Genomic DNA, 17,408 nt, shown 5'->3' on the forward strand with positions numbered 1-17,408 from the left:
GCCTCTGTAGTTCTTTGTTACTTTTTGACTGTAAGAAAACTGTCACATGCTGAGTCTAGTCCCACTCTGCAGTTACAAAAAGGTAACGGAAACATCTGGAAGCTAAGTGACTTGAACTGGATTCACTAGGATTGACAAAGCCCAGCTTTGTGGAGGGTATCCTGAAACCTACCTTCTTGGGCACAACAGAGGAGCTGGAATTTATTGTGCTTTCGTCATCATGCATCACGACAAGTTCAGAGCTGCTCTCATCCATGACCTCCTGCATGCTGTTCACACTACTGCTCTGGCTGCCAGTGCTCACAGACATGCTTGGAATGGAATGGTTGCTGCCCAGGCTGTCCATTTCCCTGATCAGGTTGGTTCCATGTTCACTGTCCTATAAAAATGGGGCACTGAGGTTAGAAAAAGAGACTGGAGACAAACAGCCAATCCATTGACTAAAGTATCAAGCACACTCAATTTTGCAGTGTGAAGTTACTTTTCTGCCAATCTGCAAAGATGAACTTTTTTTATGTACTGGCTCCACTACGCCCCCACCATCTTTGGACATCTCAAATTCGCTTCCTATGCCTTCCCAAGGGGCTGTTCTGGACAAGGGTCATAAGGCTCCAAATGCTGCCATCCCAGGGCTTTCCCCTGTCATACACTACTATCATATTCATATTGCTATTCAGTAAGCAAAATCAAGCCAGGTTTGTAAGTGATCTTCCGGAACATCAAGAAGCTAGAGGAAGACTGCTGGCCGCTAAACAGGTGAGCTCTAGGATATCTGCAAATACAGCAGTGGTCACTTGAAAAAGTAAAGTGGAAAGAGTTTTCAGAGATTTGACAAGCAATATGCTCCCTCTGCAAGTCATTATTGAGTAACTTCATATCTAAGCAGGGATATTAATTCTACTGTCCTCGACAGGTAATTAAATTCTGCCTCCCTCAAGCAAGTCTATCATGCTTATCTCTGTAATCTTATTAAATATATCTGTTAAATAATACTGGTATTCATCACTACTGGCCCAAAGACTACTATTTGAAAAGTGGTGAAATAATCAGAACATATAATTTATCCACCACAGTGGGATATCTTTTGATATAAGATTGAATAATATAATTAAATCAATTTAGCTACAAATAAACCCTGTTCTCAAACAACCATACTGTACACATATAACTTTAATAAACTCTTACTTAGCCATGGCAATATAAAAAAAAAACTGAGTAATATTAAATGGTAGATAATACATTATATTTTTAACAGACTTATTTTCCCAATTAAAGGGGATCATTTCTATATATGCAATCAAGAAATTTTATAGTTCAATGCAACTTTCTGAGCTTTGTTTTTAGAATTTGATAAAATATTTGTATGTTTATTTTAGTTTCTATGAAAAAGATAAAATATATTCATTCTTCATTCTTTTCTTCCTTTGTATTTCACTTTAGAGGAAGAAGAGTTCTTTCTCTTATTCAAGGCTACTTCTTCCACTAATACTCTTGTTCCCATTCTGTCTCTGCTCTGAAATCCTGCTTCTTTAACTCTATCTCTTTCTTCTATCTTCAGTGCCTCTGACTCTGCCCTGGCTCCATCTCTACTGCATTGAAAGATGAAGAAGCCTGCCTTATAGTTATGGACCTGTCCACATGCTGCCTTCTCTTACTTTTCCTTCTTAACCCAATTTCTGAATCTTAAAATAATTACTTTTTTTGCTGTCTCCCCCTTATCAACTCCCATGAATTATAGAAACCTAGTAATCTACTATTCATTCTACCTAGTCCTGTACAACTAACTGCTTGTACTAAGGTCATCAAGGATTCTCTAATTGAAAACTTCCATCTGTATACTACGGAAAGAATATACAATGCCAGGACCTTAAACGCAAAAGGCACCAAAGTGAAATTATCCTAAACCTACTCTTCCTTGTTCTTTTTCTCCGTTCTTGGTATTGATGTATTCCTAGCTACCCAGGCTCAAATGTTCAGTCACCTTAAATTCCTCCTCATCTGTCACTGTCAATCAATTAGAAGCCATGGATTATCAAACCTGCCTCTGCAATGTTTCTCAAAAGTGTTCCCTTTTTCCCTATTTGCATCAACACTGCCCTTATTACCTTTTGCATGGACGATTAGCCAGGATGTTGCCCATTCAAATCCATATTACACTCAGTTGGCAGGATAATCTTCCTAAAGCACAACACCTTTCTGAGTCTAGAATATCTTACTATGCCCATTTATCAGGAACCACCCACATCATGTCCTCCATGTAAGCTTCACTAATCCCCACCAGTAGACTTATTTTCTCCCCACGATGGACTCCTGCAATGGGGCTACACCTCTGTAGCACTTTTCATATTCTGCCTTATATAAATGTTATTTTATGAATGTCTCTTGTACAACGCTTCATGTCTCTTAAGGCAGACAGCATCAATTACTTTTTATCCTCCAAGGTTTTTCATAGTGCCCAGTCCAGGACTTTTTCACATAGTGGGCATTCTATAAGTGCCTGCTAAAATAAATTGAACCTACTTCCTCATCCTCCTGTGATTCATTCAAGGGTCCATTTCGTGTTTCTTGGAAAAGTATTTTTTTCATTTTTCGGTACTGTAGGTTATCTAGCTCACGAACAGCATCTTTTGTCCTCTGTATGAGGTCAATGAGGACACGTAGTGGCCGGTCTCGTCGAACAAAGTCATGCTGATTGAAGGAGGAGAAAAAAATAAACTGATAATGAAGAAACATTCTTAGGTGCAAGATACAGATATAAAAGGAAATAGAGAATCATAAAATAGTTCTATGGATTTTACGGAAATAACAAAATATGATTTTTATGTCATGTATCCTTCCATATTTCATAAATTTCAAAAAGAGATAACCATGCTTTTTTCTTCTTCCTTAAGCCCCATTTTGTAGATGTGAGAAGGCTTTTTAAAAATTGTACATATTTAAAGTATATGGCAAGATGTTTTGATACATAGATATATATATATATATAGTGAAATGATTTCTACAGTTATGTAAATTCACATATCCATTATCTCACATAGTTACTTTTTGGTGGCAAAAGTACTAAAAATCTTTAGCCTTAGCAAATTTCCCAGATATAATACAATATTACCAACCATAATCCCCATTCTGTACTCTGGATCTCTACATTTATTTATCCCACATAACTGAAACGTTGTACCATCTGACCTTCATCTTTCCATTCCCCATCCCTTTCAACCACCTTTTGTTTTGTGTTTTATTCTTTTGTTTAGTTTCCACATGTAAGTGAGACTGTATATTATTTTTCTGTCTGTGTCTGGTTTATCTCACTTAGCATAATGTCTTCTGGGTTCACCTGTATTGCTGCAAATGGCAGGACCTCTTTCCTTTTTAAGACTATATATATATATAAAATAAATACTATACATAAATAACATATTATTCAGTCTTAAATACATATATTATTCAGTCTTAAGTATATATATCACATATACCATAATTTCTTTTATTCTTTCATCCACTGATGAACACCTAGGCTGTTTCCTTATTTTGGCTATTGTGAATAATGCTGTGATGAACATAGGGGCACAGATATTTTTATGAGGTGCTGACTTCATTTTCCTCAGGTATACAACCAGCAGTGGGATTACGGGAACTAATAATATATATATATTTTTAGGTTTCTGAAGAAACTCCATATTGTTTTCCACAATGGCAATACCAATCTACATTTCCACCAACAGTGTATAAGGATTCCCTTTTCTCTATACCCTTGCCACTTATCTGTTACCTTTTTTGATAATAGCCATTCTAACAGGTGGGAGGTGATAACCCATTGTGGTTTTGATTTCCATTTCTCTAATGATTAGTGAATGCTGAGTATCTTTTCATATGAGAATGCTTGAGGTTTACTTACCATGTAAGTAATACAAAATCACTAGAACTTTAAGAAGCAGCAGGTAGGCTTGCACATTTTAAATCTGAAACTATATAATAAAGCAAGGCAGAGTATAGTCTATTCTTTTTTTTTTTTTTTTTTTTTTTTTTAGATGGAGTCTTGCTGTGTCACCTAGGCTGGAGTGCAGTGGTGTGATCTCGGCTCACTGCAACCTCTGCCTCCTGGGTTCAAGCGATTCTCCTGACTCAGCCTCCCAAGTAGCTGGGATTTCAGGCACGCACTACCATGCCTGGCTAATTTTTGTATTTTTAGTAGAGACGAGGTTTCACCACATTGCCCAGGCTGGTCTTAAACTCCTGACCTCAAGTGATCCACCCACGCAGCCTCCCAAACTGCTGGGATTATAGACGTGAGCCACTGCACCACACTTTAGTCTGTTCTTATTATAACTTGCCTCAATCCTCACCCCCATACACACTATCCCTTGTGAAACAGATTTGTGAATATTTTGTTTTCTATTTCTATGGTCATATAGTATATGCTTGAAAACATGCCAGCTGTTCAATCATCCAGAGGTCAAAATTCTGGCAACTCCATTTTCCCAATAAGAAAAAGGGTCTCTAAGGAGAGTGAAAATAACTGCCCTAAAGTCGATAAATTCTTGATATAAACATCCCTCACTTTCAATATTATTAATGATTGTTACATAATCTGGTTTCCTGGTTTCTCAGCCCATAGCAGGTTAGAGAGAGAATAAGAGTGGAGAAGTAAAGGACTGAGAACTGGGAGAGAGGGTTACCGCCCGTTGTAAAAAGGAAGTATCTCTTGTGAGTTCTCTAACAGCCTGAGAGTAGAGAAAGAAAGAAATTTCGTTCAGACTAACAGACCTGTCAACCAAACAAACAAATTATAATGAAACAGAGGTTTGTGGGCTATTTTGCCCCTTATAAATAGCCCCTTTTATATAATAAGAGTTCATAAAGCAGTGTCTCTGAGCCCTCAGGAAGTGACATTAGGCTGGGGGTGGTGGCTCATGCCTATAATCCCAGCCCTTTGGGAGGCTGGGGCAGGCAGATCATTGACGTCAGAAGTTCGAGACCAGCCTGGTCAACATGGTGAAACCCCATTTCTACTAAAAATACAAAAAAATAGCTGGGCATTGTGGTGCATGCCTGTAATCCCAGCTACTTGGGAGGCTGAAGCAGGAGAATCACTTGAACCTGGGAGGCTGAGGGTGCAGTGAGTTGAGACTGTGTGCCACAGCACTCCAGCATGGGTGACAGAAAGAAGGGAAAAAAAGTGAAAGGAGGAAACTTTTTTTTTTTAAGGAAAAAGTTCAGTTATGTGGAAAATTTACTTGTGTAAAATTATAATTTGAAGACATTGGGAAAATGAGACATAATGTAGTAGGCCTTAGCTGATGAAATGAATTTAATTTCTTTATAATTTAAAAAGAATAGGGCTCTTGTGAGAAAACAATCTATGTCTTGTGGTTCTGTATTCTGACTCTGCTGTTACAGGAACTGCGGTTTTTGCTATGGCTTTTATAAAATACCTCTTCCTAGGCAAAGAGTCCTTTCTGAATAAAAAGTGCCATTCCCAGAAGCAAGTGTAGCCTGCATATGTCAAGGATGAGAAAGAAAGGAAGAAAGTACATAATTTTCCTCCCCTAGTACTTACAATTATACAAGAGCTAATCGGTTTTTAGTAAACTTAAAGCTATGATTTAACATCATATAATTTTAAAATGGGACAGCCTCTAAGAAAATTTTCTGTTTCAAGGCCAAGCATGGTGGATTATGCCTGTAATCCCAGCACTTTCGGAGGCCAACTTGGACAGATCACCTGAGGCTAGGAATTCAAGAGCTGCCTGGCCAACATGTCGAAACCCTGTCTCTATTAAAAATACCAAAATTAGGGGCCAGGTGCAGTGGCTCACGCCTGTAATCCCAGAATTTGGGGAGGCCAAGGTAGGTGAATCATTTGAGTTCAGGAGTTCAAGACCAGCCTGGCCAACATGGTGAAACTCCGTCTCTACTAAAAATACAAAAATTTGCTGGGCGTGTTGGCACGTGACTATAGTCCCAGCTACTTAGGAGGCTGAGGCAGGACGAGTGCTTGAATTTGGAGGTGGAGGCAGCAGTGAGCTGAGATTGAGCCACTGCACTCCAGCATAGGTGACAGAATGAGACTCTGTTTTTTTTTTTTTTTTAAATAAATAAATAAAAATACCAAAATTAGCCAGGTGTGGTAATGCCTGCCTGTAGTTCCAGGTACTTGCGAGGCTGAGGCATGAGAATCACTTGAGCCTGGGAGGCAGGTGTTGCAGTGAGCCAAGATCAGGCCACTGTACTCCAGCCTGGGTGACACAGAAAGACTCAAAAAAAAAAAAAATTTTTTTTTTCTTTTTCAAAGTGAGGAAACTTAGGCCCTGAGAAGTTAGGTGATTTAAACAGCTAATTAGTAGAAGAGCTACGGCCACAACTCAGGCTTTCAAATTTTTTTTCTGCAGGGGTGGGGTGGGGTGGTGGTGGTGGTGGTGGTGGTGGTAGTTATTTTCTTGTGTCCTACTACCATAATTATCTTTCTAAAATACAGGTATGATCATGTCATTCATCATCCACTGCAACAGATACTACGTGCCATTAATCTCCCATTCCAACCTAAATTTTTTTTTGAGGGGGGATGGAGTCTCACCCTATCACCTAGGCTGGAGTGCAGTGGTGCAATCTTGGCTTACTACAAACTCTGCCTCCTAGGTTCAAGTGTCAACCTCAGCCTCCCCAGTAGCTGGGATTACAGGCATGTGCCACCACTTTTTGTATTTTTAGTAGAGATGGGGTTTCACCATGTTGGCCAGGCTGCTCTTGAACGCCTGACCTTAGGTGATCCACCCACCTTGGCCTCCCAAAGTGCTGCGATTACAGGCATGAGCCGCCACTATCAGCCCCAACTTTTTTTTTCTTTTATTAAGTCTCAGTTGCCAAAGCTAGAGTGTAGTGATGCAATCTTGTCTCACTGCAACCTCCACCTCCTTGGTTTCAAGTTATTCTCCTGCCTCAGCCTCCTGGGTAGCTGGGACTATAGGCACGTGCCACCATGCCTGGTTAATTTTTGTATTTTTAGTAGAGATGGGGTTTCATTATGTTGGTCAGGCTGGTCTTGATCTCCTGACCTCATGATCTGCCCGCCTCAGCCTCCCAAAGTGCTGGGATTACAGGTGTGAGCCACCGTGCCCGGCCTTTTTTGCCTTACTTTAAGCACTGGAGAGTAAAGGAATTGAGCCCAAACCTTCTTTGTGGTTACAGATCACAAAGTGACTAAGTTCTGGCCAATGAGAGGTAGGCAGAAGTTCTTGAGGAAGGCTTTATTTTTCAGAATAAAAAGGCAAGACACAGGAGGAGAAGGTGTTTTACCCTCTGTTCTCTCCCCTTCTTCCTGGATGGAATAAATGAGTCTTGGCAATGTGGCAGCCATTTTATGACAAAGACAATATAAGCTACATGCTAAGGATGGTGAAGTAGAAAGAAAGAGCTTGGGTTGGGGGCTGGGCATGGTGGCTCAGGCCTGCAATTCCAGCACTTTGGGAGGCTGAGATGGGTGGATCACAAGGTCAGGAGTTCAAGACCAGCCTGGCCAAGATGGTGAAACCCTGTCTCTACTAAGAATATAAAAAAATTAGCGAGGCATGATGGTGGGCGCCTGTAATCTCAGCTCCTCGGGAGGCTGAGGCAGAGAATTGCTTGAACCCAGTGGAGGTTGCAGTGAGCCGGGATCATGCCATTGCACTCCAGCCTGGCGACAGAGCGAGACTCCATCTCAAAAACAAAAAAAAGAGCTTAAGTCAATCATGACATTGTTGAGCTGCTTAGAGCTTTGTACTGCTTACTCCACCTCCTTTTACAATGTCCTAGACTTCCTATTACATGAGATAAATTCTTACCTGTTTAAGACTTTTACAAACAGATACACTCAACATCTTAATGTCTCACTGTCTCTTAGATAAAGTGTAGCTTTTTACAGCCAGGTTCCTGCTTGTATGTCTAGGATTAAATCTGGTCATTGCTACTCCTCTTTCCTATGCAATAGTACATTCTAGGTAATTCTAAACCCAAGAATACCTTTCACATATCTATGCCTTTGCCTTCACATCTCCATGTTCTCTCTGCCTGCAATTCCATCTAATCATTGTTTTTCAAAGCCCACTGTTCTCCAAACCCTTACAACTGGAATGTCCTCAGACTTTTAAAAGAACAATTTTAGGGCGGGGCACGGTGGCTCATGCCTGTAATCCCAGTACTTTGGGAGGCCGAGGCGGGTGGATCACAAGGTCAAGAGATCGAGACCATTCTGGTCAACATGGTGAAACCCTGCCTCTGCTAAAAAATACAAAAAATTAGCTGGGCATGGTAGCGCGTGCCTGTAGTCCCAGCTACTCAGGAGGCTGAGGCAGGAGAATTGCCTGAACCCGGGAGGCGGAGGCGGTGAGCCGAGATTGCGCCATTGCACTCCAGCCTGGGTAACAAGAGCGAAACTCCGTCTCAAAAAAAAAAAAAAAAAAAAAAGAACAATTTTATTGTTCTCAAAAATACATTTACTTTCAACATTCAAACAACACAGAAAAATGCATAAAAAAAAGAAAATCACCCCAAAATCTACCATCTCAAAATAAATACATAAATATTGTTAAGTTATAGAATATCATTTTAAACATGCCTCTCTCTCTTTCAGAACAATGAATATCTAGAAATCATTTTACATGGGAATCTTATTATACAAGCTAATTTTAAGTATAATCAATTGAATTAAGGTATACTTGAATTTAACAAAATTAGAAGAGACTGAATTAAAACGATTGCATAGGCTGGGCGTGATGGCTCACTCCTGTAATCCCAGCACTTTGGGAGGTCCAGCGGGTGGATTATTTGAGGTCAGGAGTTTGAGACCAGCCTGGCCAACAGGGTAAAACTCTGTGTCTATTAAAAACAGAAAAACTAGCCAGACATGATGGCGTGTGCCTATAATCCCAGCTGGTCAGGAGGCTGAGGCAAGAGAATTGCTTGGACCTGGGAGGCAGAGGTTGCAGTGAGCCAAGATTATGCCACTGCACTCCAGCCTGGGTAACAAAGCAAGACTCTGTCACACACAGAAAAACAAAAATAAAACAATTGCTTAATTTTAGTTGTAATTTCTTCAGCAAAAGAGTTATCTGTTCCTAAAAGATCTTCTAAAGCTAAAAAAAATTATTAAAGTCTTTACTAGACTGGTTACTTTAGTTCTTTTGTCTATATATTTTAAGCAATATTATTACCTAGCTACTCTGAAAGATAATGAAATTAGTATGCATATGTTTTTCCTGTTCCTAGATTTTTCTAATTACATTATTTTTACATTGCAAATGTTTATAACATTTACATCTGTCCTTCAACCATTTTGATAATTTCACCTCAGTTGTTTATTTAAATGGATTAAATGTAAAAGTAATGTTTTAATGTCAGGGCAAAACTGTGTGGAAAAGATGGATTATTGAAAAATATTTGGGAGCAACTAGATAGCTTAACTGGGGGGGGGAAAGGGTAGATTTTTTTTACCTTACTCTTTATTTTTTTTTATTTTTTATTTTTTTAATTTTTTATTGGATTTTAGGTTTTGGGGTACATGAGCATAGCATGCAAGACAGTTGCGTAGGTACACACATGGCAGTGTGCTTTGCTTTTTTTTCCCCTTCACCCACATTTGGCATTTCTCCCCAGGCTATCCCTCCCCACCTCCCCCTCCCACTGGCCCTCCCCTTTTCCCCCCAATAGACCCCAGTGTTTAGTACTCCCCTTTCTGTGTCCATGTGTTCTCATTTTTCATCACCCGCCTATGAGTGAGAATATGTGGTGTTTCATTTTTTGTTCTTGTGTCAGTTTGCTGAGGATGATGTTCTCCAGATTCATCCATGTCCCTACAAACGACACAAACTCATCATTTCTGATTGCTGCATAATATTCCATGGTGTATATGTGCCACATTTTTCCAATCCAGTCTATTATCAATGGGCATTTGGGTTGATTCCAGGTCTTTGCTATTGTAAACAGTGCTGCAATGAACATTCGTGTACATGTGTCCTTATAGTAGAACGATTTATAGTCTTTTGGATATATACCCAGTAATGGGATTGCTGGGTCAAATGGAATTTCTATTTCTAAGGCCTTGAGGAATCGCCACACTGTCTTCCACAATGGTTGAACTAATTTACACTCCCACCAACAGTGTAGAAGTGTTCCTTTTTCTCCACATCCTCTCCAGCATCTGTTGTCTCCAGATTTTTTAATGATCGCCATTCTAACTGGCGTGAGATGGTATCTCAATGTGGTTTTGATCTGCATCTCTCTGATGACCAGTGACGATGAGCATTTTTTCATATGATTGTTGGCCTCATATATGTCTTCTTTCGTAAAGTGTCTGTTCATATCCTTTGCCCACTTTTGAATGGGCTTGTTTGTTTTTTTCCTGTAAATCTGTTTGAGTTCTTTGTAAATTCTGGATATCAGCCCTTTGTCAGATGGGTAGACTGCGAAAATTTTTTCCCATTCTGTTGGTTGCCGATTCACTCTAGTGACTGTTTCTTTTGCCGTGCAGAAGCTGTGGAGTTTGATTAGGTCCCATTTGTCTATTTTGGCTTTTGTTGCCAATGCTTTTGGTGTTTTGTTCATAAAGTCCTTGCCTACTCCTATGTCCTGGATAGTTTTGCCTAGATTTCCTTCTAGGGTTTTTATGGTGCCAGGTCTTATGTTTAAGTCTTTAATCCATCTGGAGTTAATTTTAGTGTAAGGTGTCAGGAAGGGGTCCAGTTTCTGCTTTCTGCACATGGCTAGCCAGTTTTCCCAACACCATTTGTTAAACATGGAATCCTTGCCCCATTGCTTGTTTTTGTCAGGTTTATCAAAGATTGTATAGTTGTATGTATGTTGTGTTGCCTCCGGTGCCTCTGTTTTGTTCCATTGGTCTATATCTCTGTTTTGGTGCCAGTACCATGCTGTTTTGATTACTGTAGCCTTGTAGTATATTTTGAAATCCGGTAGTGTGATGCCCCCCGCTGTGTTCTTTTTGCTTAGAATTGACTTGGCTATGCGGGCTCTCTTTTGGTTCCATATGAAGTTCATGGTGGTTTTTTCCAGTTCTGTGAAGAAAGTCAGTGGTAGCTTGATGGGGATAGCGTTGATTCTGTAAATTACTTTGGGCAGTATAGCCATTTTCACGATATTAATTCTTCCTAACCATGAACATGGAATGTTTCTCCATCTGTTTGTGTCCTCTCTGATTTCGTTGAGCAGTGGTTTGTAGTTCTCCTTGTAGAGGTCTCTTACTTTCCTTGTGAGTTGTATTCCAAGGTATTTTATTCTTTTTGTAGCAATTGCGAATGGCAGTTCGCTCTTGATTTGGCTTTCTTTAAGTCTGTTATTGGTGTAGACGAATGCTTGTGATTTTTGCACATTGATTTTATATCCTGAGACTTTGCTGAAGTTGCTTATCAGTTTCAGGAGTTTATGGGCTGAGGCAATGGGGTCTTCTAGGTATACTATCATGTCGTCTGCAAATAGAGACAATTTGGCTTCCACCTTTCCTATTTGAATACCCTTTATTTCTTTTCCTTGCCTGATTGCTCTGGCTAGAACTTCCAGTACTATATTGAATAGGAGTGGTGAGAGAGGGCATCCTTGTCTAGTGCCAGATTTTAAAGGGAATGCTTCCAGTTTTTGCCCATTCAGTATAATATTGGCTGTTGGTTTGTCGTAAATAGCTTTTATTACTTTGAGATACGTTCCATCGATACCGAGTTTATTGAGGGTTTTTAGCATAAAGGGCTGTTGAATTTTGTCAAATGCCTTCTCTGCGTCGATTGAGATAATCATGTGGTTTTTGTTTTTGGTTCTGTTTATGTGGTGAATTACGTTGATAGACTTGCGTATGTTGAACCAGCCTTGCATCCCCGGGATGAATCCTACTTGATCATGATGAATAAGTTTTTTGATTTGCTGTTGCAATCGGCTTGCCAATATTTTATTGAAGATTTTTGCATCTATGTTCATCATGGATATTGGCCTGAAGTTTTCTTTTCTCGTTGGGTCTCTGCCGGGTTTTGGTATCAGGATGATGTTGGTCTCATAAAATGATTTGGGAAGGATTCCCTCTGTTTGGATTGTTTGAAATAGTTTTAGAAGGAATGGTACCAGCTCCTCCTTGTGTGTCTGGTAGAATTCGGCTGTGAACCCGTCTGGACCTGGGCTTTTTTTGTGTGGTAGGCTCTTAATTGCTGCCTCAACTTCAGACCTTGTTATTCGTCTATTCATAGTTTCAGCTTCCTCCTGGTTTAGGCTTGGGAGGACACAGGAGTCCAGGAATTTATCCATTTCTTCCAGGTTTACTAGTTTATGCGCATAGAGTTGTTTGTAATATTCTCTGATGATGGTTTGAATTTCTGTGGAATCTGTGGTGATTTCCCCTTTATCATTTTTTATTGAATCTATTTGGTTGTTCTCTCTTTTATTTTTAATCAATCTGGCTAGTGGTCTGTCTATTTTGTTGATCTTTTCAAAAAACCAGCTCTTGGATTTATTGATTTTTTGAAGGGTTTTTCGTGTCTCAATCTCCTTCAGCTCAGCTCTGATCTTAGTAATTTCTTGTCTTCTGCTGGGTTTTGAGTTTTTTTGATCTTGCTCCTCTAGCTCTTTCAATTTTGACGATAGGGTGTCAATTTTGGATCTCTCCCTTCTCCTCATATGGGCACTTATTGCTATATACTTTCCTCTAGAGACTGCTTTAAATGTGTCCCAGAGGTTCTGGCACGTTGTGTCTTCGTTCTCATTGGTTTCGAAGAACTTCTTTATTTCTGCCTTCATTTCGTTGTTTACCCAGTCAACATTCAAGAGCCAGTTGTTCAGTTTCCATGAAGCTGTGCGGTTCTGGGTTGGTTTCTGAATTCTGAGTTCTAACTTGATTGCACTATGGTCTGAGAGGCTGTTTGTTATGATTTCAGTTGTTTTGCATTTGTTGAGCAGTGCTTTACTTCCAATTATGTGGTCAATTTTAGAGTAGGTGTGATGTGGTGCTGAGAAGAATGTGTATTCTGTGGATTTGGGGTGGAGAGTTCTGTAAATGTCTATCAGGTTTGCTTGCTCCAGGTCTGAGTTCAAGCCCTGGATATCCTTGTTGATTTTCTGTCTGGTTGATCTGTCTAGTATTGACAGTGGAGTGTTAAAGTCTCCCACTATTATTGTGTGGGAGTCTAAGTCCTTTTGTAAGTCGTTAAGAACTTGCCTTATGTATCTGGGTGCTCCTGCATTGGGTCCATATATGTTTAGGATCGTTAGCTCTTCTTGTTGTATCGATCCTTTTACCATTATGTAATGGCCTTCTTTGTCTCTTTTGATCTTTGTTGCTTTAAAGTCTATTTTATCAGAGATGAGAATTGCAACTCCTGCTTTTTTTTGCTTTCCATTAGCTTGGTAAATCTTCCTCCATCCCTTTATTTTGAGCCTTTGTGTATCCTTGCATGTGAGATGCGTTTCCTGGATACAGCACACTGATGGGTTTTGGATTTTTATCCAATTTGCCAGTCTGTGTCTTTTGATTGGTGCATTTAGTCCATTTACATTTAGGGTTAATATTGTTATGTGTGAATTTGATACTGCCATTTTGATGCTAAGTGGCTGTTTTGCCTGTTAGTTGTTGTAGATTCTTCATTATGTTGAAGCTCTTTAGCATTCAGTGTGATTTTGGAATGGCTGGTACTGGTTGATCCTTTCTATGTGTAGTGCCTCTTTTAGGAGCTCTTGTAAAGCAGGCCTGGTGGTGACAAAATCTCTGAGTACTTGCTTGTTCGCAAAGGATTTTATTTTTCCTTCACTTCTGAAGCTCAGTTTGGCTGGATATGAAATTCTGGGTTGAAAGTTCTTTTCTTTAAGAATGTTGAATATTGGCCCCCACTCTCTTCTGGCTTGTAGTGTTTCTGCCGAGAGATCTGCTGTGAGTCTGATGGGCTTCCCTTTGTGGGTGACCCGACCTTTCTCTCTGGCTGCCCTTAGTATTCTCTCCTTTATTTCAACCCTGTTGAATCTGACGATTATGTGCCTTGGGGTTGCTCTTCTTGCGGAATATCTTTGTGGTGATCTCTGTATTTCCTGCAGTTGAGTGTTGGCCTGTCTTGCTAGGTGGGGGAAATTTTCCTGGATGATGTCCTGACGAGTATTTTCCAGCTTGGATTCATTCTCTTCGTCCCCTTCTGGTACACCTATCAAACGTAGGTTAGGTCTTTTCACATAGTCCCACATTTCTTGGAGACTTTGTTCATTCCTTTTTGCGCTTTTTTCTCTGATCTTGGTTTCTCGTTTTATTTCATTGAGTTGGTCTTCGACTTCAGATATTCTTTCTTCTGCTTGGTCAATTCGGCTATTGAAACTTGCGTTTGCTTCGCGAAGTTCTCGTATTGTGTTTTTCAGCTCCTTTAATTCATTCATATTCCTCTCTAAGGTATCCATTCTTGTTATCATTTCCTCAAATCTTTTTTCAAATCTTTTTTCAAGGTTCTTAGTTTCTTTGCATTGATTTAATACATGATCTTTTAGCTCACAAAAGTTTCTCATTATCCATCTTCTGAAGTCTAATTCCGTCATTTCGTCACAGTCATTCTCCGTCCAGCTTTGTTCCCTTGCTGGTGAGGAGTTTTGGTCCTTTCTAGGAGGCGAGGTGTTCTGGTTTCGGGTGTTCTCCTCCTTTTTGCGCTGGTTTCTTCCCATCTTTGTGGATTTGTCCGCTGGTCGTCTGCGTAGTTGCTGATTTTTCGATTGGGTCTCTGAGTGGACACCCAGAATGTTGATGATGAAGTATTTCTGTCGCTTGGTTTCCTTCTACCCGTCTAGCCCCTTCGCTGTACGACTGCTGAGGTCCGCTCCAGACCTTGCTTGTCTGGGGTGCACCTCTAGCAGCTGTGGCACAGTGAGGGATGCTACCAGTTTCTTTTTCTGCTCTCTTTGTCCCAGGATGATGCCTGCCTAATGTCAGTCTTTTGGATATAGAGGGGTCAGGGAGCTGCTTGAGGAGACAGTTTGTACTTTATAGGGGTTTAATTGCTGAGCTGTGTGCTCTGTTGTTCCTTCAGGGCTGTTAGGCTGCTATGTTTGATTCTGCTGCAACAGAGCTCATTAAAAAACCCTTTTTTTTTTTTTTTTTTTTTTCTCAAATGCTCTGTGTTGAGGGGTTTGGGCTTTATTTTTGGATGTTCGATGAGGTGTCCTGCCCAGCTAGAAGGCAGACTAGCCACTGTTTGGTTGCCAGGCTCCGCCCTGCTGTTGTGTGATTTGCCCTGTTCCTGCAGGCTCTGCTGTGGTCTCCGCCACGCCCTGCGGCGGAGTCTCTTCGTTGTAGCGTGTTGCCTCAGCAACGGCAGGCTGCGTCAGCAGTGGGCGTGTATCTCAGTAGGGATGGGTTGCCTCAGCCAAGGCTGGCTGCGTCAGCAGTGGGCGTGTATCTCAGTTGGGGCGGGTTGCCTCGGTAGTGGTGGATGCCCCTCCCCCACAGAGCGTCTCGGGCCGTCTGCTTGGGATAGTTTGAAATCGCGGTTTTGTTCGTCCCACTGGGTATCCCAAACGATCTGTCCCTGCAATCCCCTGGGCTGGGCTACTGTGCAAGTCTCGTTCAGTCTCAAGTCCAGCCCTCTCAAGTCTCAGGTTGCCGGTTCAACAAGGCACCCGGAAAGCGCGCCCTGTGGGGATTGCTGGGTAGGGCCGGCCACCGCCGCCCCGGCTGCCGGCTTCGCCAGGCAGACCTACTGCCTGGCGTCCCGTGTCTTTTTATACTTGGGAGTTTCCCCGTTCTGTGGGCAACAAAGATCAGTCTGGAAATGCAGCACTGACTCACCGTTTGCGGATTCAACGCGGGCTCCAATCCTGGGTTGTTCTCACAGCGCCATCTTGAGTCCCCCCTACCTTACTCTTTTTAACAAATTTTTGCATAACTCTTCCCACCAGCATAAAGAATGTCAAAATAGAAATAGGAAAAAAATAAAATCCAAGATCTACTATTAATTAAAAAGGAAATAGAAATGGCTTTTCAACATATGAACAAGATGTTCAACATCTCCCATAATGAGAAATACTAATTAAAACTATAGTGAGAAAACTTTTCAATGATTTGACTAACAAAGTTCAAAAAGTATCAGTCTTCATGTTTTCATAGTGGGACTATAAATTGGTACAACTGTTTTGAAGGACAAATGGGCAATATATACCTCAATTTAAAATCTACATTGATGAGCAATTCCACTTCTAGGAATTTATTCTTTAGATATTTTTATACAGGTACAAAATGACATATACACAAGGATATTCACTGCAGCACAGTCTGTAATAGCAAAAGATTGGAAACATCCTAAATGGGTTGGTTAAACAAATTATGGTCCATCTGAGAATATTACAGAGACATTAAAAAGAATGAGGTAGCTTTGCATGTAGTAATACAAAACAATATCCTAAGCACACTGTAAAGTAAAAAGAAAAATCAGGGTGGAATGGATTTTATGGTTTGCTGCCATTTGTGCAAAAATAAAAACAACATTTACTTTTATATGCGTAAAATATCTCTAGAAGGAGAGGCAAAAAATAGGTGCAGTGGTTGCTAGTGAGGTGCCTGGAATGGAAAGGAGATTTATTTTTCATGTTCTACCTTCTCATTTTTTGAGATGGAGTCTTGCTCTGTTGCACAGGCTGGAGTGCAGGAGGATGATCTTGGCTCACTGCAACCTCCCAGGTTCAAGCAATTCTCCTGCTCAGCCTCCTGAGTAGCTGGGACTACAGGTGTGAACCACCACACCTGATTAATATTTGTATTTTTAATAGAAATGGGGTTTCCCCATGTTGGTCAGGCTGGATTACAGGCGTGAGCCACTGAGCCTGAATCTTCTTTTTTTTTTGAGACAGAGTTTCACCCCAGTCACCCAGGCTGGAGTGCAATGGCAGGATCTCAGTTTACTGCAACCTCTGCCTCCCAGGCTCAAGCAATTTTCCTGCCTCAGCCTCTCAAGTAGCTGGGACTACAGGCACATGCCACTGCACCTGGCTAACTTTTGTATATTTTTGTAGAGATGGGAGTTTCATCATGTTGTCCAGGCTGGTCTTGAACAGCTAGGCTCAAGTGATCTGCCTGCCTTGGCCTCCCAAAGTGCTGGGATTACAGGTATGAGGCACCGTGCTCGGCCTCGTGTTCTACCTTCTACTATATTTTTATAGTATAGTTCTACCTTCTACTATATTTTTATAGTATAGTTCTACCTTCTACTATATTTTTATAGTATAGTTCTACTTTCTACTATATTTTTCCTTTTGGAAATTTGTATGGCCTATTCAAATGAAGAACATACAGCTTCTTTAGCCACGCAAAATAAATAAATTTATTTGGGGGGGGCCTCTTTAAATTCAATGTTTACCTCCAGCCCTTTTACCAGTTTCTCCAGTCCCTCATTCATTCTTCCTGCCTGCCTTTCTCCCTC

At 40.7% G+C, this 17,408-nt stretch overlaps 1 protein-coding gene across 8 annotated transcripts in view; it reads right to left on the reverse strand.

Moving 5' to 3' along the window:
- Positions 1-17,408, reverse strand: part of TAOK3 (TAO kinase 3) — a 210,017-nt gene that overhangs the window by 51,559 nt on the left and 141,050 nt on the right. For all 8 annotated transcript variants that reach the window (XM_078337405.1, XM_078337406.1, XM_002753065.4 and 5 more), the window contains 2 exons: positions 2,521-2,688; positions 173-379 (listed from right to left, as the gene is read on the reverse strand). In XM_078337405.1, coding sequence (XP_078193531.1) covers positions 173-379; positions 2,521-2,688 — 375 coding nt within the window. The remainder of the gene's footprint in view (positions 1-172; positions 380-2,520; positions 2,689-17,408) is intronic.

The sequence above is a fragment of the Callithrix jacchus genome, chromosome 9 (assembly GCF_049354715.1).
Source record: "Callithrix jacchus isolate 240 chromosome 9, calJac240_pri, whole genome shotgun sequence".
Taxonomy (NCBI): domain Eukaryota; kingdom Metazoa; phylum Chordata; class Mammalia; order Primates; family Cebidae; genus Callithrix; species Callithrix jacchus.